The sequence below is a fragment of the Serinus canaria genome, chromosome 1, assembly GCF_022539315.1.
Source record: "Serinus canaria isolate serCan28SL12 chromosome 1, serCan2020, whole genome shotgun sequence".
Classification (NCBI taxonomy): Eukaryota; Metazoa; Chordata; class Aves; order Passeriformes; family Fringillidae; genus Serinus; species Serinus canaria.
The window spans coordinates 98,028,508-98,056,475 of record NC_066313.1 but is presented as its reverse complement, the minus strand read 5'-3'; the positions used below and the strand labels follow the sequence as shown (position 1 = coordinate 98,056,475).

At 39.9% G+C, this 27,968-nt stretch overlaps 1 protein-coding gene across 1 annotated transcript; it reads right to left on the bottom strand.

The window, feature by feature from the left end:
• Positions 1-1,661: 1,661 nt before the first annotated feature.
• Positions 1,662-25,984, bottom strand: TXLNG (taxilin gamma). The gene is made up of 10 exons (XM_030234608.2): positions 25,683-25,984; positions 16,840-17,155; positions 16,044-16,135; positions 12,715-12,885; positions 11,768-11,962; positions 10,243-10,362; positions 9,166-9,240; positions 6,537-6,629; positions 5,931-6,026; positions 1,662-4,931 (listed from the first exon to the last, which is right to left on the bottom strand). Exons 1-10 carry the CDS (start codon positions 25,977-25,979, stop codon positions 4,611-4,613), a joined length of 1,776 nt encoding a protein of 591 aa, XP_030090468.1. The 5' UTR covers positions 25,980-25,984; the 3' UTR covers positions 1,662-4,610.
• Between the last annotated feature and the right edge of the window lie 1,984 nt (positions 25,985-27,968).

Sequence of the window (27,968 nt, the reverse complement as noted above, 5' to 3'; positions counted from 1 at the left end):
AGAGTCTGGAATTACACAAAGGCCTGCTTCAAGTGTCCCAGTCCAAGAGACAAGTACAGCCCAGATCCCTGTTTGAACAAGAAATCCAAAACAACATGCAACCCCAAAGCTAAAACATAACAAACAGTTTTAAAGGAAATGAAAATAAAGTCTTCAGGCACCACAGTATTCTTAAATTACTTTAAAAGTTCAGGCTCGATGGGTGCCAGAGTCAGCAAGGTCTGTAAAAGCTAGCACAGTTAGATGAGGCTGAGTTAGGCTGTTAGAAGGAAATACAACCTTCCTTCAAGAAGAAATAGCTAAACAAGAAGAAAAAGGTGGAATTACCAAAATTTAAATGTAAAACTTACCCCCAACCAAACAAAACCAAACCAGAAAGGAACAAAAAAGTATCTGTGAGGAGTAACTTTGTAAAGGCTTAAACGTATCTCTGACTGCATCAAACACACGGTGCCTGAAGGGCTCAGAATGCAGCTGGTGAAAAAGGTTCTCCCCTCAGACCAACCCTTCACTAGACAAGTACAGCTCAAATGTGTGTGTACATGTTTGCATGTGCATTAGCAGGAGAGACTTAGCACTTGATTAAAAAAAGGAAAAAGCCAAAATCCCCAGCTCTTAACTGCGACCAAATTTCCCTCCAGCAAAATCTTGCAAAGCTGACCAGTTTTTGTAAGGACCTTAGGAAGACTGGAGAGATCCAAGGAAATAATACCAGATTTGACCTCTGTACCAGCATGCACTGGAAGAAAGGAGGGAAAGAGGTGTTTACACAGCAGCAGAGGCAGACTGATACAAAGTCTGAGATACAAAGGAATACTTTGAAGTACAAGGAGAACAACTAAGACCAGACAGTATGGTTGGATTTCAAAATACTTGGCACAGCTCTAGAAAAGGCTCAGGGCTAGGACCCCTGTTGCTCACTTCTTATATGACAGCATTGTCAAACAAGTTAAATGTTTTTAAATTAAAAAACTAATACTATCTTCAAAGAGTCAGGGAACACATCAGAGTATGGTGTTGCAGAGCAATTCCAAATGCTACCTAGAAAAAAATAGTCACAAAGGAAAACTGAACTCAAAACCAGCTTCAAAACAAAACCCACTTTAAGGAAGTTGACAAATGTTAAGAGTATATACCAAAAAAGGCAAATAGAACACTTTTCAGTATTAGGAAGCTGGGAGGGAGTCTACATTGGGAACAAATGACCCCACAGAGTATGACAGAATGTGAAGCACTTGATGAACTTACTAGGAAACCTTATTTTTTAGCATAAATCCCCACATTTTTTACAGTGCACCCAACTGAACTACGAAAGGTAAATTTTTGGAGAGAAAAGGCATGAGCAGAATTTGAAGAAGGCAGGGGCAGGTTCAGCCAGAGCTCCTGCCCTTCATGGTCCAAGTGACCCTCACCTTAAGACACTCCAGGTGAGGTGAGCAGAGTGCAGCACCCACTCACCCCCTGCCCTGGGCTGCTCCCACCAGATACCACCAGGAAGGTGCAAAGCCACGACCCCAGAGCAGCCCCCTCCCAGGGCAGCTCACTCCAACAATATGCTTGAAATCAAATGTCACATCTTTTAATTTTCACTGTTGACTTTTCAAATAAATACAGTTTCAGCAGATTCAGTATGATGTCAAAGAAAAACTCAGAGTCCAATATATTAAGCATACTTATTTACTTAATCTATACAGAATTGAGTAGATAAAATTTCAGATTCACATTAGTGAAAAATCTCTACAAAATGTTTTTGAAAAGCAAAACAAAGACTGCCTGTTCATTTATCACTTTTCCTCATGAAAGCAGACATGGGTTGTAAAAATAAAGCAGTGTGTTTAGCACAAACTAGATTTCTGCATCACTTTTTTCACAGTTATTTCCATCTACAGTCCAAAGAGGTAGATTTTCTGCAACACCTGAGAATTGAACTGTAACATAACCAGGTGTAATGAAAGGAAGGACAAAACAATACAGATACAGCCCTAACTTACATGTGCATGTATACATGTACTTGGGTCTTGAATCACATACAATTTAGCTTTTTGCAGCTTAATCATGGTGAAACTGTCCATCAGGCCCCAGTTTTGACAATTAGACACACTCACCTCAGGCTACATCAGTTTACATCCAGGTTAAATGGTTTGTAGTAGTGGGAGAAAGGCAGTAATGCAAGTTTACTTAAAAACCCTACTGGAGCCCCTTTGGCTGCAGCCTGGCAGTGCAATAGCCTGCAATATGGCAGATCAGTGACAGTGCTGAGCTTATCCCTAACATCAGTCTGTGGGTTTTTTTTAAAACAACACTTTTTAATCAACGTATGAAACTTTGCTGACTGGTTTCAGGAAGCAAAACAGAGTTTGCCTTGGCCAGATTAGTTGCTATGATAAGGGTATGTTGAGGGTAGAAAATAGAGAAAATATCCCCATTCTAAAAGCCTTTCACTTGGGGCATTCAGCTTCATTTACATATTTAGCCAGTGTCAAAGATACTCGTATTGCTGTTGCATACATCTGTCGTGTCTCTAAAAGCCCTTTAATTTATTCTTGCAGCAGGGTCCAAAAACTCACTCTTGCCTCCATGTAAAACAAGCACTACAGAAAGAATTGTTCAGAATACAAATGTCCAAATAATAAATTGTAAAAATAAAAAACTGCATGTCCTACCTTGCCAAGGGTATGATGCACCAGATACAAAGTTTTTCGCTTTTCCTCAGGAAAATTACATCACACTTAGTGTTAGCTGAAAACCAGTTCTCACAACACCTGTTTTTTCAAGCTTGATTCTATAAAGCAGTAATTTGAACGGCAAGTCTGAAATATTTCTTTCCAGTTATTCTTATGCTATATGGTTTGCATGATCAACATTTCAAAGCTCTGAATCTAACCTGACTGCTCACTGCTACCTTCTTTTCATTCCTGCATTGTGCTTGGACCACAGCACCAAACCCACACAATCTAGGAGAAGGATGGCCAGCTTCCCATTTGCTTTATTTCAGAAATGTAAGTTTTGCACAGTTCCTCTTAGTGGTATGAGCTAAAACACATGTATTAGGCCTTACAGAACCTTTCTCTCTGAGACAGCTAAGTTATTTCAACATACATTACTACAGGAAAAGGACTGGGAGCTCAGTGCAGCCTGAACATTCAAGTAATTTAGCCACTGAACTGCCAAGAGCAATGGGGGTAGGAAGCTTGTTGAGATGTGCTTGACTCAGAAATCCCCTCCCAAGTAAGTGCAAAAAACTTTTAAGTACCAGAAAAGGCTACACATGTTCATATTTCTTAAAATGACAGCAACCAAAACTAGAAAGTAAATGCATGGAAACTAAAGTTAGGGGTAGCATGTAGTTAGATCACATCACCTTGCCAAAAAATAAGTGTTGGTCCTAGTTCCTTTCAAGAAAAGAAGTCACAATGTGTATATAAAATTTTCTAGAAAAATACAATATGGTTTAATGTTAACAAGGGGGCTTTGCTTGTGGTATGTTAGTGTAAGAATGTGAAGTACCATCTTTACCAGATAACCTGACTGGGAAGGCACTCAGCCAACTGGTGCAGCTTTGAGGTTGAACGTGCAGGAAATTCCATGTTGTACTTCAGGACACATATCTGAATCTTCATGTTCAGTCATAACCAGTATAGCCTTAACTAACATTTAAATACGTCTCATACCTGGCTGTTAGAGGAGGTCTGTATGCCAGACTCCTGTCTTCCACACCTCCAGCAGAAGTGTCTTATTTTCCAGCTCTTCAGATAATCCAGAGGTTTGCTCAGACATGAATGGACTTGCCTAGTCAGGATAACCATGTGGACACACTGCAGCTAAGAGGGAAGAATGTGACCAACACCTGTGCAATAGGCTCCACAGCTGCAAAATCCCATTCTGTAGCATCACTATATTTTCCAACACATTTCTATTATACATGTTCACAGGAAGGGCAAATAGTCCAAACTAACCTTTACAACACAGCCCTGAGACATTTGCAAAAAGCTGTACACCCTGTTTCACCAGCTGCAAGTTAACGTATTTCAAAGCTGTTTCTTCATACCACAAAGTACATAAAACCCTTTAAACATACTTTTAACTATATTCTGGACCTTTACTTTTTCATTCATATATATGAAAACATATATGGGGGAAAACTGACTTTTTACTGGCCATTAGACATCCTTATGTAGATAAATTTACTGGAAAAATTGATAATCTTTAGTATACTGAGTGGCAAATCAATGAACAAAACTAGAGTGCTGTTCTTTAAAACAAAAGAGTGACCTGCTGTCACCACTTTCCCCAAACGATATTAGGTCTGTACACAGTCTTCCATGACAGTGATTTGTGTTGTGGGGAGGAAACGCACATGCATCCTTTTATGGAAAAATATTTTCTTCTAAAAAATGAGGCAGATGTGCAACACAGTTGTGGAAAATTTATAGTTTAAGCTATTTAAAGCTGCTATGCAGCTTCCTGTACCACATAAGTCCAGTAGTTCTAAGAAAATACAGATATGGTAGAAAAAGTAAGAAAATTTTCACCACAAAACCAAATAGTTACCACCAACAGAGAAAGTTATACACAAAATATATCTCTCAATACAGTGTTTACACTTCATTTTAGTCTACAGATTCAGTGCCAGGATCAGGACTTGTTGAGACAGTCTTTTCTGAGCTACTTCCCGCATGTGATTCCGCATCGGGTTGGATTCCTGGTTCCGTGTCAATGGGAGTTCCCAGCTCCTCATGGGAATTGAGTGTGCAGGACTGCAACACCTGCACTGCCAGATCCACATCTGCTTCTCTAAGAGAAACCTGCTCCTTGAGCACTTCCACCTTCTCATTCAGCTCGTTCCTTTCCGTCTGAAGGGCCCTGCAGAGCTTCTCCAAACGCTCCAGTTTTATTTGAAAGCCTTTGTATTCTTTATCTCTTACTGTTTTCTGAAGGACAAAGGAAATAAAAACTCTGTGATACAACCATTTTCCCCCCTTAAATTAATTAAAAGAATCACCACTATTTAATCCTGAATATTAAGTTTTAATTAATCCAGTAGGCCAAATTACAGCTTAACTAGAGCCAATTGCTTCAGAATACTTCACCTAGCCAGGAGCTGGAGTGGCAATAGATGCCTTTCAAAACCAGCAATGAGAACTACATAACCACCTAATGCTAGCTATAAATAAGGGCTGGGCATCAACCAGGACCCTAATATGAACTCCCATAATACTGCCAAGTACAATCCAAATAATGGCAACTGTAGGGAAGAGAAGGGCACAGAAGTAAGAAATCCACAATCCATCTGCAGAATCCAGGCCAGAATGTACTGCACTCGGGGCTTTCCTAACTAGCTCCTTATAAGAAGGGAGGGAAAGATAAACAGCACTCTAGCAGATCCTACTCAACCAAGCACAGTTTGCCAAGGCCAGACCTCACATACCTGAACCAGGCCCTGGACAGTGCAGGAACAGCTGCACTGTGCAGCTCCTGCCAAACTGCAAGTAAGTAATGGCATTTCACGACCTCAAAAGCAGCAGCAATGCAAGAAAGCAATCAATCTGTTGCACAGGGCTTACTTCCTTCATGTCAGTCTTGTGCATTTCAAACAGATTTCTATCACAGCATTGGCTGAACTTTGCTCAGCATATTGAAATATAGTCAATTCCTTCTGCTTGTATGATTTCATGCACATCCCACCAATGGAACAGTAAGTAATAACGAAGCTCAATTTCTTCTTGTGTCATCAGCTTAGATTTACATAGCAGCCTTTCATTTTCCATGCCTGAGGAGGACAATAACTTACATAACATGAAACATAATGCAGACAGTCCAAGAAGAGGCTGCAGTGTATTACTTCCAGTTCTCGAAAACTGAAAAACTTCTGGAAGTACTCTAGGACTCAAGCTCTAGCTGAACTACGCTGCTGCTTAAAAGATGGTTACCTCTTCAGCCATTTGCAGAAGAGCCTTGTTGTTGTTTTCCCATTTTGTACGCCACACAATGGTTTCCTTTTCCAGTTTCTTAATCTTCTTTGTCATCTACAAAAAATAAATAAAAGATTTAATTCTGTGGCTTGTGCTGCAACGTAGGTGGTTTGACATGACTAATTAGACTTCTTCATATTACTTTCCAAGTCCAGTTTGAACAAGTTATTTTGAGAAAGTGCTTCTGCACAGAAACAGCCCCACAACTACAGATTCTGCACTCAAAGAAAACAATATTGAGTCTAAAAAGAAACAGACTAATCAACTTTCAAGTACAAGTAATAAAAACCTTCAGGAAAAGAAGTTTTAAAACATAAGCACAGCCAAAGAGAATGAGAACCAATATTTGGTAGAACACTGAAATTACAATTTAAGTATTACTTAAGTATGTTAAAATACATTTCTCTTCCATAATTCTTATACCCTATCTTATGATCCACATTAAATTGTCAAAATACTCTTTATATTTTCAGAAGGCCAATGCTTGTAAAATCTAAAATGCAACCCACTAACAGCATGCATTTCTATATTAATTTTTATGAAACTAGGTAATCCTATAAATACCTTCTCCATTTCTTGCCTGAAAGTTGTAAAGAGTTCATTACTTTTTGCCATGGTGGTCTGGAATTCTTCAAACTTATCCATGTAAAGAGAAAGCTATTGGAAAAAAGGCAGGGACATGAATCTGAACAGTGTATACAAATACAAAAATATGTAGGTACGTGGCAAAATGAAACTAGAAATAGTAAAACATTAACTTCCTTATAGTTTTTTTAAACTACGTTACAATTTCCATTTGAGGAACACACAGACCTGCTATTCAAATTATATGTGAAGTAGAGTTCTGTGTTTATAGAACAGCAATATATTCTGAAGTAAAAAGAATATTATGTTTAATAAAATGCTGGAAGACATCACAGTTCATCACTACCTCATTTTTACTTCCCCACTGGAAAAAAAATTCTGTGGACATACACACATATAGGAAATTCAGCACCTGGTTGGTGAAATTACAACTTAGGAATTACCTACCTTTCCACCTTAACCAGCCAAAGCTAATAAACAAGGCTGGGACAAAATAAACAGGACTGATTTCAGAAATCAAAATACATATTCAGAACCAATGTAATCTTCCCAGTGAACAAAGATCAAGGAAAGTGAATATTGAAAAGAAATTCACAGAACAGTGAAGAGCATTACACTTTAAAAAGTCAAGAGCGTTAATATTCAATTACCGAAAATTTTCTTGCCCTGCACTATGAGGTAAATCACCAAAAAAGAAATGCAAAATATGTGTAATAAACAGCTTAAAAAAATTATTCCTAATCATTGTGTGATTTGATGTTCTAGGAATACATGACCATTTCAAAGTAACTTCTTACTCTCAGTAAAGAGTAATAGGTTTTCTTAATTCTTACACTGGGGTTGCAGGACAATACAATTAAGAGCATACAAAGATTGTGGCTTGCTCTATTAGTAAAGGGAATTTCAAAACAGGAATTAGCCTAGCTTGTCAGCAGTACATCATGACTCTTTTGCCGTTATTGTCACTGAACTTTCTAGTTCATCTTATTCTACAAAAAAAAAAAAAAATCTATTGTCCCCACAAAACCACTAACTATACCCATTGTAACTATTAAAAACAACAAAAGAGGCAGTGATATTTTTAAATAGAGGGTAACCAACTTGGAAAAAAATCATAAAAGACTAAGCATGGTAAAAAACCTATTTGGAAGTATCTGGATATTCCTGTGTTCAAGTCCAATGAAGATGTGTATGATTACATCTAACTACACACATACACACACACTTTAAACCTAACTCCTGGAAAGGCTAGTAAAGAATTGGGTACAGTATGTGTGAAAAAAAGACATGCAATAGCTCTCAAAGACACTGTCATGGTTTAAGCCCAGCAGACAATTAGAGCACCACAGAGCTGCTCACTCATCCCCACCCCCCACCCCAGCGGGATGGAGAGGAGAATCAAAACTGTAGTTTGAGGTAAGAATAGTTTAGTAATTGAAACAAAGCAAAACACAATAACAATAGATTATGATGATAATAATAGAAAAGAAAAAACAAGTGATGCACAACACAGCTGCTCACCACCTACTGCCCAATGCCAGATCCCATTCCCAAGCCCACATCAGCCTGCATGATGTTTTCTGGTCTGGAACATCCCTTTGGCCTTTTGGCCAGGGTCACCTGTCCCAGCTGTGCACCCAGTTTTTTGGGTTTTTGGTGTACTTCCTCATTAGCAGAGCATGAGACATAAAACAGCCCTGGACTTACAGCAATCACAACTGAGCAACAGCCAAAACATCTGTGTGCTACCAATGTTTTAGTGAATCCAAAACACAGATAGAGATACATTTACTCTATTTCAGCTGAAACCAGGACAGAGACTTCATACAAAACCTCAAATGGAGCAGTAACAGACACACAGTGGAGAGAGCAGCTACTGCTTCCCACTGCTCTGTGTTGGCTGAAACTCCCATTTCCCTGTGCCTCATGCTGAGCTCAGGTGCAGTCTATGACTGAAAGTGATCCAAAGCACAAAAACCAGAGAGCATTTCTCCTCACAGGGGATTTTTCTGTAGCATTTACATTACAACAAGAAATAATTTGAAGACAGCAGGGTCTGTGGACAGAGACAGTCAAGTTACTAAATCTGAATAGCTACAGGGATAAACAGGACACTGCTTGCTCCCAATCCTCCACAGAAGGTGGTGATGGAAACAATAAAAAACAGATTCTAAAACCTGCCTGAGTAAAAACCCCCACACAACTCTTTACAATCACAAAAGAACAGTATTTTCAGGGAAGCCACGCTTTCCTAAACTTTTCTTCTTAAGCTTTCCTACATTCTAGTCTTTGTGGTATTACACTATTAATTCAGAAGAGCACTAACTCCAGAAATTCAATGTTAAGCACCTTCCAGGAACAGTACTCTCCAGATGCATTAGCAGCAAGTACAAAACATCATTCTTTACAATTTATGTTTCATGCTTCGGAAGAGTTACCTACTGGAAATTAAATTTAAAACTTCTTAAAAAAAATACAAAGTACTCTTCACAAGCATCTGAATATTAAGTTTTTTTAAGATGTTGCCTTATGTTCACTACAGTCACAAATCTCTTGGTATTTTCTTTTTGGAACTGCTACTGAAGATCTCTCCATTAAAAAAAGATACCTGCTGCTTCAGCTGAGCTTCCTGTTGCTTCATCTGTTCACATTTGTGTCTGGATTCTGTAGCTTCTTTTAGCAGCTAAAAAACAATGCAAAAAGCCATATAATGAAAAAAAAGTACTCCCAAAAATGGCTTAACTCAATCTATGATTAAAAATGAACAAACATTATCACCGCCTAAGGGCTACTCAACCATATTTTCTCACACAGGCTTTATTACTACACTGCACTTTCACGTATACAATTTAAAGCACGTGATGTCATGCAAAGAGTTTCACTGAAACATTTCTCTAACTGGCAACATGAGTCAATATTTCTATTTCTCTAGCAAGTCTGAACTGCTAAATTATGAACAGTGAATTAACAAACTGCATGTAATTTGTAACTGATTTGTAGCTTAATTTATTTTCCACCTTCATTTCTCCAATCATCATATTATCTTTGCAGACTAGTTCAAAGCAAATTTACTACAACTTGACACCATTTTGTAAGTTCATGTTTGAGGAGATTTTCACCAGCTTATGACTCAAAAATTATGTTCCAAAAAACCAGAAGAACCCAAAACTAGATGGTCATTTTAAGATTATACAGAAAAAAACAAGGCTTTTTTTCCTAGAAGTTACAGATTCATTGGAAGAAAACTTCTCAGAAGACTGCAAGTATATTGCTGATTATCAACATACAAATAAAACATCACACACATTTTGGGGGAGCAAACAGTGCACAAAAAAATGTGCTTTATTCTGTGTTTGTTATCTCTTATAGCATAACACCAGAGGTTACAATTCTTGACTGCAGAAAGTACCTTTGGTGTTTCACAGTATGTTCCCCAGTCTACGAGAAATTTAAATGATATTTAGCATATTTGCTGAGAAAATTCAAACAAGTAACATTACTTGCCTGTTAGCACAGACATCAATATTCCAGGCATCATATACAAAACTTAAATCTCAAGTCTCCTTGCTGAAACCTACCCTAACTTTCAAAAGCTGGTCCTCTCAAATTGCTGTATTTGCTTTAAATCAGGAAAAGTCTGGTTTGGTGGGTTTTATTTCTCTTAACATATATAGTGTTCACTTACAAACTCCCGTTCTCGCTGATGTTTTTCCTCTGCTTCTTTAATAAGTTGGGTAGTTTGCTGAAGTTTGGCATCCACAAGTTGCTGCTGCAGTTCCTTATGTTTGAACACTTGATCAATATGCTAAAGGGAAAAAGAAAATCGTAATAGCCAAACATAGTCTGCTGGTCAGTGAAGGCAATGTACTACTGTCTGGGGAGATACACACTGTTTAAAAGTTTCATGCAAAAGACAAAGTGGTGAAAAACCACGTTTTACATGCCTTTTTTCCCCCTGTATCTCCATACACTGTAATTACCCTTTTTAGTCTTTCATGGATGCCAGGAGCCTGTCTCATTAGGTCAATACAATACCATCAGTCACATCACACCAGACATTTCAAAAATCCTGTAAAAAGGAGTCTACATCCTTGCTTCTAAAGCTGGTTTATCTACCTCTAATCCTTATTGTGTTATTTCAAAAAGCTCTAGTCTTCATCATTACAAAAGCTCAAAATGAGCAAAGTTTACAACAACAGTTAACTTAGCTCATGAAATCCCACAAATCACTGCCTTTTGCAGTTTTACTTCCACCCATAAAGTAGCACAAGGCAACTTCCTGTCTTTTCTACATAGAGTCTCAAGGCAGATACAAATATTCCACAAATACAAAAGGTAGGGATTTACCTTACAGAGAGCTTTCTAACTGATTCAGATTAAAAACAAAACAAAAAACTCCAGTCTTCCAGAAACAGTTGAGAAATTAAACTCTAAACCTCCTGTGCCAACTAAGAACCGGCCAACTAATCTTAGCTTAGAGCTCCATGCAGCCCAGTTCTTTCTTGGACAAGGAGAATTGGCTGTTTTCCATCACTGTAGCTTAGAGCAGCTAGCTCATATCCTGGTGCCAATTAAAGACAGCTCAGTTAGCCCTAGAGTAGAGACATTTCCATGACACCAGGCCAAATATGTTCCTAAAGTATGATAGTTTACTTCAATTCTGTACCAACAAGAGCAGCTATGTACACAAAGAAGCTTCCCCCAAAGACCCCAGTCTTAATGAAAGGGAAGAAATAAGACAGAATAACTCTTATATGCCTTTCCATTGTAATTCTGAAGAATATGAACTATTAATACATATTTATGTTGGAAGTAACCTTTGGGGGCATTTAATCCACTCAGACTAGGGTCAACTTCAAAGCCTGATCAGGTTACTCACACCCTCACACCTTGCCCAGCTGAGCTCTGAATATGTTAAAGGCAGAGGTTCAACAATATCTGAACAACTTATTTCTATTTGATTACTTTCATTGTGAAAGACTTTCTCCAAAATGCATCTTGAACTCAGATAATCAAAACCAGTCAGGAAGGGCAGACAGGAAGTCAAACAGCTACTAAATTTCTCTCAGAAGTGAAGCAGAAAGAATAATTGCAAAAAGTATATATAAAATGGCTGTAAGACATGAGGAGTTTTCCTTCCTTTTCAATAATTATCTGATCCTTACAGTCAAGGAACTAAGAAAATCCCATGACAAGAGTACTGTAAGCACCTCTTCTCGCAGTGCATACTGTTCAATGAGTTTCTTCAGTTTTTCCCCCAGTTCAATATTTTCCTGGCGGAGCTTGGCATTGTGTATATCGTGCTGTTCCAGCTGAGCCTGAATTTCATTCAGTGTGATCTGGAAGTGCGCAGTTGCTTCTTTCCGTCTTTCTTCTTCTTCACGGGCTTGTTGCATGTTTTCTTCCTTTTATGGATAAATATAATTAAAATATTTAAATATAAAATATTAAAAGTGTTCAGGTCAAACCATGCACTTTTTGAGTCAGAAACAATAGCAGTCATTTGCTTCTGTACAGTTTCAATTTCTAGAGTGCTAGAACTAACATAAAGCACAATCAAAATATGCCATGCTGACCCATTCATGTGAAGCATGTGGAAGAAAGAATCTGGAAATTGCAAAACTTCTAGAGACTTTTGTCTTTACCACTCCCAACATTACTCAAAGGCTGGTACATTAAGATGCTAAGTACCTTTGCAAGTGTCAGCATTATCCAGATGTAAAAACCAGCACTGATACTATAATGCAATTTTCTACATTAATCACAGATTCTTATCTTCTTGGCTCTCTTCCATTTCACTCCCATCGATTATATTCTGACAGAATTAAGCTTTTTGGTTACCCTGCCAATTCATGCTGCTATTATTTCACGTGTGCATTTTTTCCAGCAGTTACCAGCACTGCTCCCAGAAACAAATATGACAAGATCAAATACTGCAAGTAATAAGTATTGGTTTGGGGGGGGAAAGGGACATCAGCAAGTTAACTATCCCTGTATTCCTTACCTTAAAATCAGCTACACTTACACTACATGGCACTCATCTACACATACAGGTAATGGACCAAGTGACAAGGAAAAAAGCAGCAGTCCTGATTTTAAGCAGTGATCTGTAAGATTCCCATCACCAGCAGCCCTTAATTTATGTAACTAAACTAACCTTCAAAGTTTTGTTATGACGCTGAAGCTCCCGACAGAGAGATTCCAGTTTGCTACGTGCCAAAATGGCCTTGCTATGCTCACTCTGCAAGTGGACTTTCTCCTTCACAACTTGTGCTTGCTTCTTCTGCAGTATCTTCATTTGCTTTTGAACATTTCGGCTCTCCTCCAACTATAGTTAGAGAGTAAATTTGTTAAATAAACATAGGTGAAACCATCTTTATGAGCCCACTGAAGAAACTTTTGAACATTTTGGATGAAAACAAGGAAACAAAATTTCATTAAAACCCCAAGCTGATCTTAAAGAGAAACTGCCATCATCCATCCAGACAATTCTAATGTATAAGGACAGAAAATGAAAATTTACAAATTCAATTTGCCAGTTAACATTTGCCTTCAAGGAACAGGCAGCATGTACTCATGTTGACTATGAGCTATCAGCCTGCTTTCATCTGCAGATACAATTAAAAGCCAACTGAGACTGGCTTTTCAACAAGTCACAACTTTTCCCACTCTTATCTTGAAAGTACACACAACTGTTTATCCAACAGGTCTTGTTTTTGCTATCAAAAAGAAAAACCACAGAACTGTATAGAGCTCCTTGTCAGCAGGAGCTCCTACCAAGGGAAGCAGTAATTGATACAAGTTTGTAGAATTCTGCAGTATTTCAGAAAAGAACAGACAGAACTAGCAGCCCTGACAAATCAAGTCAGTTATTATTACAACTACATAGTCCATACTTTAAAAGATCTGCAGTCTCAACCCTTTAAAGCAATTTTTTTTCTATTTCCTTTAGGCTGTTTACACAGGTAAACTCTATACATATTTTAAAATCTATTCTATGAATATCCAGTGAAGAGAATTTTCTTACTTAGTATCTCACAGAGATATTCCATTATACCTGATTTTTGGGCTCCCTCAGAAACCATATTATTTAGAGACTGTTTTTTTTGCAAAGAAGGCTACAATGTTAAGTGTTACACTGCTCCTTATTAGATTGTGCCTCAGCCTGGGGACACCACAGGAAAAGAGGGCTGGCAATGAGGGAAATCACCATGACAGAAGAATAATACAATGCTGGTTTTCTGAAAGAGCTCAAATAATGCTGAAGCACAAAAGAAAGAACAGAGTTAAGGACCTCCATGACAACAGTAAATTAAATGTGTATTTAATGTAGTGTAGGCAATGTTAAGGGTGTATTTTCACATCTAAACACAAAAAGCCCTTTTCTTGCACGGCCAGAAAACACTACACTTCAAGTGGTTGTGCTGTCTACACACCTATGAAACTTCAGGCCTGTAACAGTGTGCCAGTGTGAGATGTATCACCAAGGATGCAAACCTTCCTGCATCACAGGCTGATCTCCTGATAGATTCCAAATGATGGAAAAAAAAATGTGGAAGATCTTTTGCCAGGAGAGAGGCATTCCTACCTTCATTGTACAGTCCTTTTCATGAGACACCACTGAAAAACCTGACAGTGAGCTTTAAAGATGATGAATCTTTAAAAAAAGAAAAAAAGCATTGTAGGTGCACTGTCATAAACAGTTCAGACCTCTGCTGGCATTAAAGCTGATACCTATGCCAGTGGTTCTCCATCACTATCAAGAAGAAAAGAATGCATCTTAAAAGGAACACAATCAGATCCAACCTAAACATTCTAACTAGAACAGAGGCATCCCTCAAACTCATCTAGCTGAAACAGAGCTATTCTTACACCCAAGACAAGCTCCTACCCAGCTCCTCAGCCATTCTGAGCATAAGGAGGAAAGCAGGTGGTTTTCTAGGATGGCAACTGTGAATACTTACTCTGCCTACAGTCTATTGATCCCCTCCTGGGAGGGCAAAAACCATAAAGAGGACACATCTCATCTGACTACCAAGCTTTTTAAAGGAGATTACAATTTATTTGGTCCAGCTGCTCCCTAATTGTTTTGAGATCTTTCCAATAATAATAAAACTCAAACTGAAATAGGGCAGACTCTTTTCTTTCTACAGAACTGAGGGATTCATATTGGCCCAGCTCCTCATGCAGGCCCTCATCACCACTGTGAGGTGACACGGGAGCTGTTTGAATAAATAGAAAAGGCATCACGTGCACGAGCAATTGCTCATAAGGAACAATGAACCTACTGCATTTTTCTCTCTCAATATCGAAGCTCATTTTTAGGTGGGCTCCCCATCCTTTAGTTACAATTCAGAACTATTTTTGTTTCTCATTTAAGTGAAAGTGACTTCTTAGAGAAGCTGTTGGTTTTAAAGGAAATGCACTCACATGAACCAAGAGCATGTGAGGGAGAGCAAGAAAAACAAAGCAAAAATGTAACAGACATCCATGGAGGACTCAGGATTTCCATAAAAGAACTAATCAAAGTCTCTTCTTAAGTAATCAATATTGTCTCTGTGAGTAAAAAGACCACCTGCTAGATAATTTTAAAAGTTTTGGAGACAGTATAAATTTCAAAGGAAAAATAAAAAATTCTTTCAGAAGAGTAATGCCATGCCAGTTGTGATTATGTCATTTTCAGAAATATCTGCATATGATACACTTGACAGCTACAGAAAGAAAACTTAGGCTTTTGTAATCACTTTAGTTTGCATTCATTTTATAACTACAAATACGGTGGGAAAACATATACACACAAGATTTCCAGTCTTTCCATTCCTGTCTGTCCCTGTCTAAAGAAAAATGAGTCAAGCGCTGTTATCTCCAAGAACATTCCAGAAAGTAAACTTATGAACCCTGTCCTCTAACCCCCAATTTTGTGATCAATTGTTTTAGAGAATGAATTACCAACTTGAGGTGGGAATGCACTTTATGAACTGCTTCTTTTTGGTTTGTTACTGAAGAAATGCAACCCTTTCTTTCCGTTCCTTCACATCATCAGAAAGCAAAATTAAATTAAACCTAGATCTTCCCAACATCCTACATTTCCCAAAAATAAGTAAAGAGTTAAATATAATTGAACGTTTTCCCTCTCCCCCTCAAATCACTGTATGATAGTATGTTCTTTTCCTTTATCCTAAAATGATAAAGCACAAAAGCATTAACAGTTACTCCCAAAAAAACCTCAACTTTTCTGTTAATCCTAGTATTATGCTCCAACATCAAGTTATCAAAACCTGGTTTTGCTTTGGATTTGTGCAGTCATGTAGAAGTGAAATGACTACAAGAAAGTTTGGCTGAAGCAACACTCAGTCAGCCTGGGTGTCTTTTTTACCAACACTGTAAAATACCCAAAATCATTAGCTGTCCTTCATTAGTTGTTCTTGCATTCCATAGTTAATATTAACACATTAATAACTTCTGTAATCTTTACAAATTACTTACCAGATCAGCATACTTCTTGCACAAAGCTGCCAGCTTTTCTTCTGGAGTAGAAAGTGTGTTCAAGGCTTGCATTAATAATAACACTTCTTTTCCTACGAAATGGATGATAGACAATGTTACTGAGGAAGAAAAACCAGATACCAGAAAAGCAGTCCGTCCTTAGAAGTAAAATATAGATCCATGAGAAATTAGCTTGATATAAGTTGTTCCCTGGTTTGACAGCTGCATAATCCTAACAGATGACAAATGGGAAGTCATCACAAGATGTCATCAGCAAGAATAAATTCATCTTGCCCTATTTGTCTTGCCATTTGACAACTAGGATAGAAAAAATTATTTTAATAATACAAAAATATGTTCATTTTAGAATTGCACAGATAATAAAAAAATCTGAAAAAAAATGCCATCTAGAAGGCTAAGTATTGGCAGATACATTCTTAAAAAGCATTTAGAATTTAATTCTCAGCCGTGTTTGGCAGCACTGAACACTGCCATCCCAGATTTAAACCAGAAAGTTAAAAAAGTTGATTAGCAATTACCACGTTATTATTAAAGTTCATGTAAAAATAGCACTGCCAGCTGAAGGAGTCTTACATATGCATTAAGAACTGTCTTTCCCAAGTAGAAGTGCACACAGTTTCTCAAAATATCCTGTTACGGGTGACAAGTTTTTGGCTACAGAGTAAATTTGAGACAAGGAGCAAATCCAGAGCTATTTTGCAGAAATATTATAAATATTTTATAAACATTTTCTAAAAATATAATCTTAAAAATCAGAACACCAATGAGAACACACCCAACGTTTTCTCTTTGTGTTTTTCACTCTCTGGATCTTGCTGGCCATCAGGTGGGTCAGTACGGGCTTCTTCTCTCCCAGGAGTCTCCTCACGGGACTCCTGGGAGCAGCCCGTGGGTCCCGGGTGCTTCCTGCTCTTTGTGATATACTCGGCTTCTTCCAAGGTGCCAGTGCTCTCCAGGCTGTAACAATTTGACTGTGGATACTGCAACGCTGTATCAGACAGCTCAGTGCACTTGCTCTTCACCAGCTGATCCTGGTTATTCATTCCCATCTCCCCAGATCCAGCTTCTTTTTCCATGGCACCACCAACCACCTTCAGAATGGAAAGCAGCAAGTGGACATGAACAGTTAAGCAAATGTGTTTAAAATGACAACTTCCACCCTCCTTCTTTTCCATGGACAAATAAGGGTAAAATGCAAAAAAGAAAAACTCATAAGAAGTCTAATGAAATCTACATAAATAAATTATTTCAATGGCACAGAGCAAGAGCTTGAACTGCTTCAATCACAATGCCAAATACAACTGTCAGCTCTTAACTGAAGAAGACTGGTTGTTACAACAAGAATGATAAACAGGACCAGGAGCACTTTTGAAGTGGTAAAATTCACATCAATGAAATTATCCAAAAAAGTGAATATTAACTGACTTCAGGCTTGGACTCCTACTGCCTATGATTTTTAAGAATACATTATTTCTGCTAAATTAAACAGAACTTTCTCTAAAGATTTCCTAAAATGCTAAATATTTAATCACTTTACCAAAAAGTTAACCACCACCAGTTGTTTTATAACACTGCTGTGACATGGTCATATTTTAGAGCAGAATACCCAATGTGCTCTATATAATACTGTGTAGTTTATTAAGCACCTCCAGACTTCTCTCTCAATCACCTGAACAACATTCTCAATTTCTAGAAACATTTCAGGCTGATGAGAATTGCAAGGCTGGTTGGTTGGGTGTGTTTTTGTTTTGCTCGTTTGGTTACGCTGCAGGGATTGGGACTCAGGACAACACTTGAAGGTGGTTGGGTGTTTTTTTGCTGTCCATTTGCAATCCTAATGTACAACACACATGGATAGTTAAAGGCATGATATGCAGAGCTGAACTCACTGCCAAAGTAAAAATTAGTGTTGATTTATTTTCAGGGGACTGAACATAAATTTCCTTAAAATCAAAAGGAATCTTAAAAACAGAGCTTGTTTATACACAGTTATGCTGTTAAAGCACAAATTAATATCAGATTACCTTACATTTTCTTAATAAAAAATGTGCTAATTCTTTAAGCCAGGGGTTTGCACTGGGTTTTATATTCTGCACAGGACTGTTTTCCTCTTCAAAAGGAATTAGCCAACATCAAAGGAATGCAGCCAACACTCAATATATCGTGAGATGTATTTCAACTCCAAATTTTTTCAGCATGCTTGAAAAGGTTATTCAAAAATCATTAAACAAATAAATCTTTTTTTTGAAATATTCATGCATAACAGCTCTGTTCTCTATTCTTAAAGCAAGTCCCTTTCTTTAGACCTTATCTCAAGGTAGATTAATTCTTGAGGAGATGGACTTAACACAGTGTCTTTCTCAAAGGACAGTAAGCTTTAAAACTACAAATAATCTCTACAGACATTAAGAAGCAACTTTTGACTTTCCAAGGAAGATTCACTTTACAGGTGTGGAAATTATGCACATGCTTTATGGACAAACATAAATGCACTGCAGTTTATTCTCTAACCATGTCAGACAACGTACTGATAAATGCCTACAAAGGTCATGCAGTAATTGAACTGCTGTAACAAATATCCAATTACAACATTTTACACCTCTAAAAAGTCATCTGTAAAATGCCCATTTTTTTTTTTCCCCTTGGCTTGTCCTAAACTGTGGGTCTTCCAGGAAAGGCTCACTCCTCTAGGGACAGCCAAATAAACACAAAAGAACAAGAAATGTGAAAACACAAGAATGTGAAAACAACACAGCTTGCTTCACCTCTCTGTGTGTACCAATGGCTGAAACCATGGCACAGATGTTGTGTAAAACCCAGGATTCATACAGAAGCTGAAGACACTGTGTCACATTAAGCTGACAAGACAAGAAAGGTCAGATTTTTCTAACACAACATGATACCAAGAGTACCTGCAGTACCAATAGAACAGCTGAAACTTGCAGGTTTTTTATTTGCATAGAACATGAACTTCTGATTCAGATACTTGTACCCAAGTAGTCTTGCAAAACATACAGAAAGTTTGCTTTAACTCAAAGTTTCAGGTTTGGCATCCAAAAGCATTAAGCATTTCCAGACTTTCTGATATCCATAAAGAGATTTTGGAGGTTTTTTTGAAAGCAGACCACAAAATTGCCAGCAACTCCAACAGAAGGTGAGAAGGCCTGACTGGCTGCAGTCACATACTGAACAGCAGCAATGCCCAAGCTCCTCTGGCCTAGCACTTAATGTTTGTGCAACTCGTTCTAACACAGTTTACAGCCAGATCAGTTCCTCAACCCAGTTCACTGCACAGCAATAGGCAATCCTGCCAACAGAAGTGGAAGCAGGATGACTGGAAAAAAGCCAAAGCACAAGAGCCTCTAAAAAATAAAAGCCAATCTAACTGCAGTCAGAGCATAAGAACTAAACACACAATACCTTATTCTCACCACAGGTACACACTTTGGCTACTGAAGGACTGGGACATCAACAAGACCATATTTGTGTGAGTTTGTGACTGCTTCAAACGTAGCCAACTGAAAAAAATTCACTGTTTTTTATCTGGGAAAATTCTGCTGTTTCCAGTGAGAAAAAGAACTACTAGCAGTGGGGTACATGTGACCAGTAAGTCATGAAATGCCCATCCCTTTCTGAGCAAACCATCATAGTAACCTAAACGCCAATTCAGAGCTGGCAATTCACATGCATATTCTAAAGCATCTGGAAGTTTCAGGAAGTGAACACCACCTCATTAATTCAGCAGAGCTTTTTGTTGAAGTCAAATTAGGTGTCAGTTCAATTTTTTACTGACAATAATAATTTCTAAACTCTGACTATTCTCTATTCTTTGTTGAAAAAGCCACAAGGACTTTTAGAATTTCAGACTCACTCTCCAAAGTCTAACAGAAAAGGCAGAAATAACCTATCAGAATACTGAATTGAAGAAAAAGGGTCTGTACAAGTGTCCGGTATGTCTCCAACACATTTGAAAATTATTAAGATGGTGAAAATATCCAGAACTTGTAAACCTTCTTTTGGTTTTCCAAACGTGAACATGGAACAAATCCAAGATTACTGACAAGCAAATAAGCTCCCTGCAAAACCAAAGCTCAGTGTAGCAGCAGACAGGCTTTGTAAAAATATTGTTTTCTTAAGTACAATTACAAATTGTTGACCACAGACTAGAATACTGTACTCAAAAAAGTGGTTCAACCAGCAGCTAGAACAATCTGACAGCATACATACACAAAAAACCCTTCCTTCTTAGTCAAAACTCAATCTATCTGTCATGTTGTGTAGCTTGTAAATTTTAGCAAATCTGACAGTAGTGGCACAACATATTAAAATTCTAAATTATTTAACCTAAATTAGAAAGTGCTTTCATGTAAAAAAACAGAAGTCTGCTATTGCCTGACAGGGACCACAAACACAAATATCTAGATGATTTCCTGATTATGACTAAGAAAGAATTTTCTATATTAGCCACAAGTCTTAACAGCTTTCTTCTAGTGAATGCTATTCTTTAAACACTTTAACTACAGGTAGTTTCAGATTTTGTCTATATCAAGCTTCAAGCTGAAATATAGGAATAAGAAACAACTCATTGAGAATGTTAAGAACTAACCCATATCAATCACTGAACTTGCTCCCTCCTTACTGAGGCAATGGTGAGAACAACCCTAACTCTTACCTCTCATCTTCTCAAAAGTGTGGTCATCAGACTAGTGAACTTCTCAGTTCAACATTCCAGCCAGAACAGAGCACTTCCCACAGCACATTGTATAACAGTGCTGATTCAGTACTGACTGAATAAAACCAAAACAAAATTACCCCAGCAAAGACCTTCTACTGAAATTGCCGCTATCTTTTCTAACTGCTGCCATGCTCTCTCAGCTTCCAGCCATCTTCAGCCACAGGTGGCTCATGATCTGACAACCCAGAGTCAGACTATTATATGCCTAGACAGATTTACAGAGGCAAAAAGAGCATGTTGCACAGGTAACGCGCAAATGTAAAAGATCACAAATTTATCAAAACTCTAAGATACGTGCAACCTACCCAGCTGTGAAACCAGCTATTATGAGATGCTGACATTTCTGAATAAGCATGTCATCTTCAAGCTACTTAAGAGTTACAGGACAAACCACCTCAAGATGACTGTAGGAAAATTACTGGCAACACTGCTCCTGCTCACCCCAGTTTTCAGTCAGTCTTCTGCTCTGCTCCTTCAACCTCAATCAAAAAACATGCACATCAAGAAAACTCTACCTTATTTCATACCTAAAGGATCACCTTAAGACAGATACCCCTTATGTGAAAATTGCTATGATCACAGGAGCCCAAGCCAGCTCTTCTTCAGACAGTTTAGCTTCAGGAACACACACTGCACATAAGGACAGAACAGACACTTGTCCTACAGAACCTGTCCTTCCACCACACCAAAATGCATCATAAACCCACTTATTTTTTTGTTCTACACCTACACAAGTCTACAGCAAACTATGTTACACAGTATGCTAAAATACACTGTGCTATACTATCAGTACCATGCTTACCTGTATTCCATATTCCTGTGCATACACACGCACAATCTTTCCCTAAACAACCAGAAAATGCTTCTCTGTACCTTTTAATAAAAAACCCTTCAATTAGTAGTTGCACCATAATCAATTTTATCCTGAATGTTAGCTAATTATCCTAAGAAACATAAGCACTAGCATTAATCTATGAAAACAACTCCTACATACCCCATAGTAGCAGCTGGACTGTGCTGTGAAAAGACTCTTCCACCCTTAGTCTGTGGAATCCCTAATACTTCAAGAAATATCCAGGAAGCTTTGGAACAAGCATATGTACATAAAACAGATTTTCACAACTGTGATGACAACCTAACTATATAAGTAAATATATAATCAATTCCTCAACATCAGACTCCAAAAGAGATAATCTGAATAACACTGTTTAGCTGACTACATTTCCAAACTTACTTCACATGCAACTGGTCATAAAAGCCTTATATCCCTTATCCTGACTGACTGCAGTAAAACAAAAAATTGCAGAAAAAAAGGTAAGTTGTATTTATTACAAATGTGTATGGTTCATAACAAATATTAAGCTTCCTGCATCCCAGCAATTTACTTTTTCTTGCTAACACAGAAAAGCTTACTTTGAAAACATATATGTAATACACTTTCCTCAAATAGATTTTTCAACAGTTATGTTAAATAAAGAATAATTTTATTTACAACTTCTGCATGAAAATCACCACCACAAAATTTGGGTTTGAATTTTATAGCAGGTGCATGTTTATCCACTGGTCTAGACACAATTATTCAGATGCTTCTGACCACAAGACTAACTTATTGAGGTTATTTCTCTATGCAATGCTTCTCTATACTGTGCTCACTGACCTGAATGATCATGTAGTCTAATTATACCTTTCTCAAACCTAATGGCCTCTGAGGTGGCTTCCCCACTGAACAAGGATCTCAGCTGTGAGATCTGAAAGTCATTTCAAACAAACACTTCATCACATTCTGTCATTACATTAGAAACTATGTTCTGTGCACTCATGTATCTACTTTCAAAACACTGGACAGAGGAGCCAGCAGCATTGCTCATCACTAGTTCCAAAGCACTGCAAGGTTAGAAGTTCCAACACAGCAGGATGACTATTAAGAAACACCTACTTCCTAAATTTGTATTTTACCTTCATAAAAGTCAAGACAGATTCTTTGTTAGCAGAATTCCACCATTAAGTTTCCTGGCCTTATAATTCAAGACCTGGTCTTCAATACTGGTTCAGAAACATTCTCACATGACCCCTGCTTATAGCCCTCACTTCTTCCTCTTACCCTTAACCACACTGGGCTTTTCTGCTCTTTCAGTGACCTCATGACACAGATGACATGACTGTTTAAGAAAAGCTTTTTAATTTACCTCAAACACAAATGGGAAAAACCCCAACCATCTCTTCCCTCAGTTAGCTGAAGACACTAAAACAGTGGTGGTGCATCTCTGACATCCCCACCCCAGGCCACAGTATGATCTCAAGGCCTTGGCCTTGACAAACAGCACCCAGGAATAAAGCTCATCTGGGGCTTATCAGAAACACTGTCTGCTCCCAGGAAACACTGATGTCTAACAAGTTCATGGCTTTTAGCAAACATCCTCATTAAAAACTTTTTTTTTTTTTTTAACATGAATAACAACCCAAGTGGAACAATATTTTTGTTACAGGGCTTTCAAGGGAAGTTACCAAATTTGAACCAGGATGAAAAATTACTCGACTAAAGCCCTCTCTCTTGCCACCCTACAAACAGTGGTCTTAACTGAGATCCCCTGAGCTCCCCTAGACTGTGGCAGGCTGTGGCCAGCATTTCCCTCTTGGAGTGGGGGGGGGCAGCTCTCAGACCCAGCAAACTCCCACGTTTGCCATTCTTGAAGGACCACTGCCAACTGCTGGTGATGGAGCTTGGGCTGATACCACTCCTAAAGGCTCAGCTCTTTGTCCCCGGAGAACACGGAAAGGCATCAACTGTGAGTACTTCCCTGGATCTGAGGGGAATTTTTCATATATATACATCTGCTCCACACTCTTCAAGTCTGTGTCTGTGCAGTGTAAATATATATTTGTAAATATATTTGCTACAGCAGATGTACTGTGAATGCTGCTCTAAGATTCTTAAGCGCTGCCATTTGTGAGTGAGGGAGGCCTGTAAATGACTTACTGTTGTACTGATAGTAAATTCTACAGAATATTTTGTTAACTTGGTTAATTGGAGGCATCGATTAAGTGCTGTTAAGTTCAAGTGCTTTTGTGCCTAAACTATCAGTCAAGCCTGGGGCTAAGTTTGGCAGGAGGAATTCCCTCTGAACCACATGACTCAACAGGAGGGTCCCCTTATTTCTTTTCATCCTTACCCTTCCCTATCCTTATCTTTCTCCCATCCCCAGCCTCCATGCTGATCATTTGGGTTGGTTTTAGTTTTAGATCGACTGATTTTATTGAATTTTTTTCACTGCATACTTAAACCACACAGTAAGTAGCAGAGTGAACTTTGCCAAGCAACTCTGTCATGCTTTTACTTTTATATAAAATCTACTTTTGCCAGAAATTCTTAAAACAACCTAAAAAATTCACGACAAACACCTCCTGTAATTCTAGCAAAAAATTCACTTCAGGAACCCAAAGCTTACATGGAAGCTTTTAGGGCATTTACCCACAGGACAAAGTGCTGCACATCTAACAAGACCTTTTTTAATATAAACATCTGAGACAGGTGCTAATTAAGAAAACATTTAATATAGTGTGAATCACTTCCACCAATGAGGCTTCACTTCCTCTTTACTATAAAGTTAATAGTTTTGTAGTCATCCACAGTATGATTCTGGAAAAAGCAGGGTAGACAAGTTCTGAATTCCCAATGCAAACAGGTCACAAGGAACCTAAAAATAATATCAAGGCAGGGGGAGGGAAATCTACAAGAGAATGTAGAATTTGCTTAACATTGCCTGCCATATTTCACCTCTTTAAAATAATTAAATTCCTTTCCACTGTGTTTGAAATAATATGGAACATAGGGAGGTTTTTTTAACATCATCATCATCTACTTTCGTAACAGACACAGAAGTTACAAGTTACCTCCTAGTAAAGAACTGAAAAAAACCACACAGCAGAGGACGGTGCTTTTCAGTGAAGAAAACTAGCTCCAGTTTCCTAGACCTTTTTTAACTGCCAAAATAAACCACCACTACGAAGTTACTATTTCTGAGATATTATCCTTTGTACCACGGAAAAAAGTTACCACTAAAAAGCCACTTCAATTTATGTAAGGGCACAAGATGAGATACTTCAGAAGCACACGAGATTAGCAAGGCAGTTCTGTCAGATAAAACACCGAGCCGCTGGTATTACACACAGCAGCTGAATTACAGCATATTTTAAGTCTTTGCCGTTGGGTGACCAGGCACAGGTATTTTAAGCTTTTCCTACACGGATCTGCAGCCAGAAATTATTGTAAAATCACCGGGAACAGCCCTGCTTTCAGTGTGGTTTCGGCAGAAAATGAAAAAAGAAATAAAATGGCTTTTGGTTTGGTTTTTTTTTTTTTTTTTTACTATTTCGGAGGTTAAGCAAATGCTCCCTCCACCCCCGCGGGCAGAGCGGCAGTCCGCTGCCGCCGCGCACCCCGGCCGAGCCGAGAGGGTCCGGGGGGGCCGCCGGCGGGACCCCGGGGAGGCGGCACCCCCCCCTCGCCCCGCAGCTCCCGCCCCCCGCGCACCGGGCCCGCCACGTGCTGCCGCCCCCGGCGGCCCGCGCTCGGCAGGGACCGCCCCGCGACTCCCGGGCAGCGCCGAGGGGCCGCTACCGCCCCGCAGGGCGAGCGCGGCTCCCCGGGGCGCCACGCCGGGACCTCATGGCCGCGAGTGCCTCGGCGGCTCCGGCCTCGGGGGCAGCTCGAGATTCAGGCTCCGCGGAGCGGCGGAGGCGGCGCGGGCACTGCCCGCCCCTGCCCCGTGCTCCCGGGCCGGGCGGCCGCGTGGGGACGGGGCAGGGGAACGCGGCGCCGCGAGCCGGCGGGGCGGGGACGGTGGAGCTCCCTCCCGCCGCGCCCGACCGGGCCGCCGCCTCACCTCGGGGCTGCCGCTCGGGGCCGCCGCCGCTGCCTCGTCTCCGCCGCCGCTGAGGCTCGAGCTCCGCCGGGTCGGTCCCGCCGCGCCGCCGCCCCCGCGCGTCGCCATGATGTGACGGCAGCATCCAAACAAGTGCCGAGCGCGGGGCACCGGAAGTGCTCCCGGGGGGCCCGCCTCCCTCCCGGCCGAAGCCAATCGCCAGACAGCTCTACGGCTCACGTGGGAGGCTCGCGCCCTCCCTGCCGTGGGGCATGCCGGGAGTTGTAGTCTATCTGTCGAGGCGCGGGGCCGCGGCATGGCCCCGGGCGGACAGCGTCAGTGGCTGCCGGTCCCTGGCCGCGCTGCATCCCGCCTCCCTCGTTCCTGTTCCTGCCTCGGTCATGGCTTTGAAGTCGGAGCCAACTCAGCGGCGTGTCCGTGTCGGGGCAGCGGGCGGGGCGGCCAAGATCAGCAGAATCAAAGAGTGCGTCAGGTTGGAGGGGAGCACAGTGGGGCACCTGGTCCAACCTGCTCGAGCAGGGCCATCCCAGAGCACAGCGTGGCGTCCACGCGGTTCTGCAATATCTCCAGTCAGGGAGGCTCACTGGAGATACTCAGTGATACTCGGCTGCTGCTTCTGCAGGAAAACTGGGGCGTGTGTGCGGGGAGGGCGAGTTGCGCAAGGGAGTTGTGCCCGGAATTACAGTGCGGTGCAGCCGAGGCCGGGGCTGCCGGCAGCGTTCCCCCGAGAATTCCCGTGTGAGCCATCCCCCACCACCGGCTCCTCCTGCTCGGGGGCACCGGGATGAGGGGTCGCGTCTGTGGAAACAGGGATTCGGCACGCCGAGCGGAGAATGAAGCTGCCAAGGCACACCTGCGCTCCCGTGAGCCACCCTCCGTGCCATGTGCACACGTGGGCCTCGGGTGTCCGGGCTGCAGGGGGATAACTTAAAACTGGTAGAAGCAAACTTCCTAGAAATACGTATGTATGCATATGTTCCTGCTTTCCGGGAAAATAAACTTACCCACTCCATAAATGACGGGAACTTTGGAGTTACTGAATAAAAATATCCCTCTAAGAGTCACACAGCCCTTACTACTTCAGAGAATAGGTCAAGTGTTAGTGTTGAATAAAGTAGCATCAGGGGGGCAGTAACTGCTTAACTCCTTACATCTTGAATCTAAACTTCCTAGAGTAAGTACTAGAATAAGTATTCAACTATTAATTTCAAGATGAAAAATAATTTTACATTTTTTTTGTATCTACCTGATCTTTGGATGGAAGTTTTGTCCCCCCAAAACACTTGTTATTTTACAAACATGCATAATACTGGTAAAAATTCTTGGAAAAAGGAAGTTGGCCCTCTCTTCTTCCCCAGCAGAATTTTGTTTTAGTGTTTTCCCTTTGCATCCCTTCCATTTGAGAGAGGCAAGAGATCCAGTAATCAAACATGCTCTGTTTGATCCCTGGATAGCTCATGAAATCCTTAAATGGGGCCTTAAGATTATTTGTAATTTCTTCCAAGCATTATATATATATATATGTATATATATAAAATTTACAAAACATAAATTACTTTTGCACTGTTCCCCTCTCAAACACTTTTTGAATGGAAGGAAGATTAATTGCAAATACAAGCTACTTGGAAAGAATGGAATAAGGAACCACCAAGCTCTTGCTGTCTGTAATAAAATTGTGAGCCCTATTTTGGTGACTTGGGGTGCCAGGGAAGTGAGCATACATTGAGCAGTAGAAGAAGGGACAAGGCCGATCTGTCAAAGAGAAAAAAGTTTTCTTCAAAAACTATCAGATGTTGGAGAATATATTTCCAGCAGTAATGCTTTTCACACATGAACTGCATGTTTTAGGGTTTTTTTCCTGCTGATAAAGTGACACATACCGATTCTAATTATTTTGTGAAGAAAGATAATCTGCCTAGTAAGTCAGTTTTCTAGAAGCTGGGGTTTTTTTGAGGCTAGCTGATGTAGGTGTAAGTGTGAGAGGTACCATCAGGACTCAGATCTCTAGTGCACTGTTTGCCTGCAGTGCTGTTGTCCTCTGGAGAATAAAAATGAGAAATCGAATGAAAATAATTACTTTTAGTATTTTAAATTACATGTAACATTCTCTCCCTGTGTCTCTTCTTGTGCTCATGTGAACATGCTTACCCTCAAAAATGCACTTACCAATAAAGTGCATGTCAACAGTATGGGAAATTCATATTCCATTCCTGCAAGTACATACAGGTACTGAGAACATATTTTCAGTTGTGCCCTGTAAACGACCTTGCTGGAGGTTGTTCATGC